The 1,603-nt window shown below is 34.4% G+C and overlaps 1 protein-coding gene across 1 annotated transcript; it reads right to left on the bottom strand.

The window, feature by feature from the left end:
* Positions 1-80: 80 nt before the first annotated feature.
* LOC113755558 (cysteine-rich receptor-like protein kinase 10) lies at positions 81-1,603 on the bottom strand (the record flags this gene model as incomplete). The annotated part of the gene is made up of 5 exons (XM_027299533.1): positions 1,532-1,603; positions 1,346-1,477; positions 1,047-1,257; positions 336-573; positions 81-231 (listed from the first exon to the last, which is right to left on the bottom strand). Coding segments are annotated over exons 1-5 (804 nt in total), but the record flags the coding sequence as incomplete, so codon positions are not given.

The following is a 1,603-nucleotide window of genomic DNA, read 5'->3' as shown; positions in this document are numbered from 1 at the left end:
AATCCTCCTCCCCAGTTCTGCAAAAGCCAAAAAAAAAAAAAAGTAACGACTACAGCAAAGGTTTGGCAATTTGTACTTACATAGCTTAGAAGGTCTTCGGAATCTCTAGATTGATGGAAGTCACTGCTCTTCTTGCCCGTGACAATTTCCAAAATTACAACCCCAAAACTAAATACGTCTGATTTTAGTGAGAACTGACCCCACCTTGTGTATTCAGGAGCCATATAACCACTACAAGCCACAACAATTGTTATAATTAGTACAAAGATAATCCGAATGATGCAATCAAATGGAAGTGTACATACTTTTCCATGAAAGATTCAAAGTGATATTACACTGTCCCAGCAATTCTATTCGTGTTTCCTTCATATTGATCAACTCCACAAATCTTTGCCATGCCAAAATCTGCTATCTTTGGGCTCATATTTCCATCCAATAATATATTACTTACTTTGAGATCGCGATGAACAATTCTTAGACGAGAATCCTCATGTAGATAAAGGAGTCCTTTTGCTATACCTCCAATGATATTGTAACGTCTTGGCCAGTTCAATGATCGTTTATTTTCTGGATCTACAAAAATTTAAACACAATATATTGTGCTAGCATTGAGAATTATTAAATCAATAACTCCAGAAAGCATAATCAAATAGGTAAATTACATTTTTAGCTTTTAAAATATAAATGCACTCTCAGTTTAGTTCTTAAATTTTTATTGTGGACACTTCACCCTAAAGGTTTTAAATTGTCCCACTTCAGTATAATTAGTAATGAAATCATCCCACTTTGATCATTACTTGCCATTATCCCATTAGTTTTGACAATTGAGTGAGTGATTGTGACAAATGTGATGCATTAGGAGGTGAAGTATCCAAAATGAAAGTTTAAGAACTAAAGTTTGAGTGCGTCTGTGGTTTAAGGGTCTAAACTAGAATTCACACCAATTAAACATTTTTCTAGAGGCAATTTGTCCGTCATCTCCATAAATAGAACCCACCATAGATGGCAACAAAAAATTACTATAAGTATGTCTAGATTGAACCCACCAAAGAGAAAGTAGTCAAGGCTTTTGTTGGCAACAAATTCATAGATGAGTATCTTTTCTTCTCCTTCCAGGCAAAATCCCAATAGCCGAACTAGATTTCTGTGTTGAAGCTTTGCAACTACTACAATTTCATTTTTAAATTCTTCTGCACCTTGCACTGAGCTCCTTGACAGCCTTTTAACAGCTATTTCTTGTCCATTACCAAGTACACCCTGAGAAAACATGCATACTAGAATTTAATTGAAATATTAAATGTGTAGATATTCAAATTCACAAAAGCAAAATATTTCATGCAAAGACCTTGTATACACGACCAAATCCACCTTCGCCAATTTTGTTATCCACAGAGAAGTTATTTGTGGCAATTTGAATTTCAGTTAAGCTATACTGTAAAGATTCGGCAGTGAAGATATCAGCAAATAAGCAAATACACTTAATTTATTTGTTCAAACAAATCTGAAGTGCTTGTAATATTAATCAATCAACTTTACCACTTGTTTCCAGTGCCATAGCAACATAACTCTTCCGCAATCTTCTTTTCAGGAAAACTAAAGCCAT

Source organism: Coffea eugenioides, unplaced genomic scaffold (genome assembly GCF_003713205.1).
Source record: "Coffea eugenioides isolate CCC68of unplaced genomic scaffold, Ceug_1.0 ScVebR1_1573;HRSCAF=2446, whole genome shotgun sequence".
Taxonomy (NCBI): domain Eukaryota; kingdom Viridiplantae; phylum Streptophyta; class Magnoliopsida; order Gentianales; family Rubiaceae; genus Coffea; species Coffea eugenioides.
Note: the sequence above shows the minus strand (reverse complement) of the source record. Positions and strands in the feature narration are given on the sequence as shown.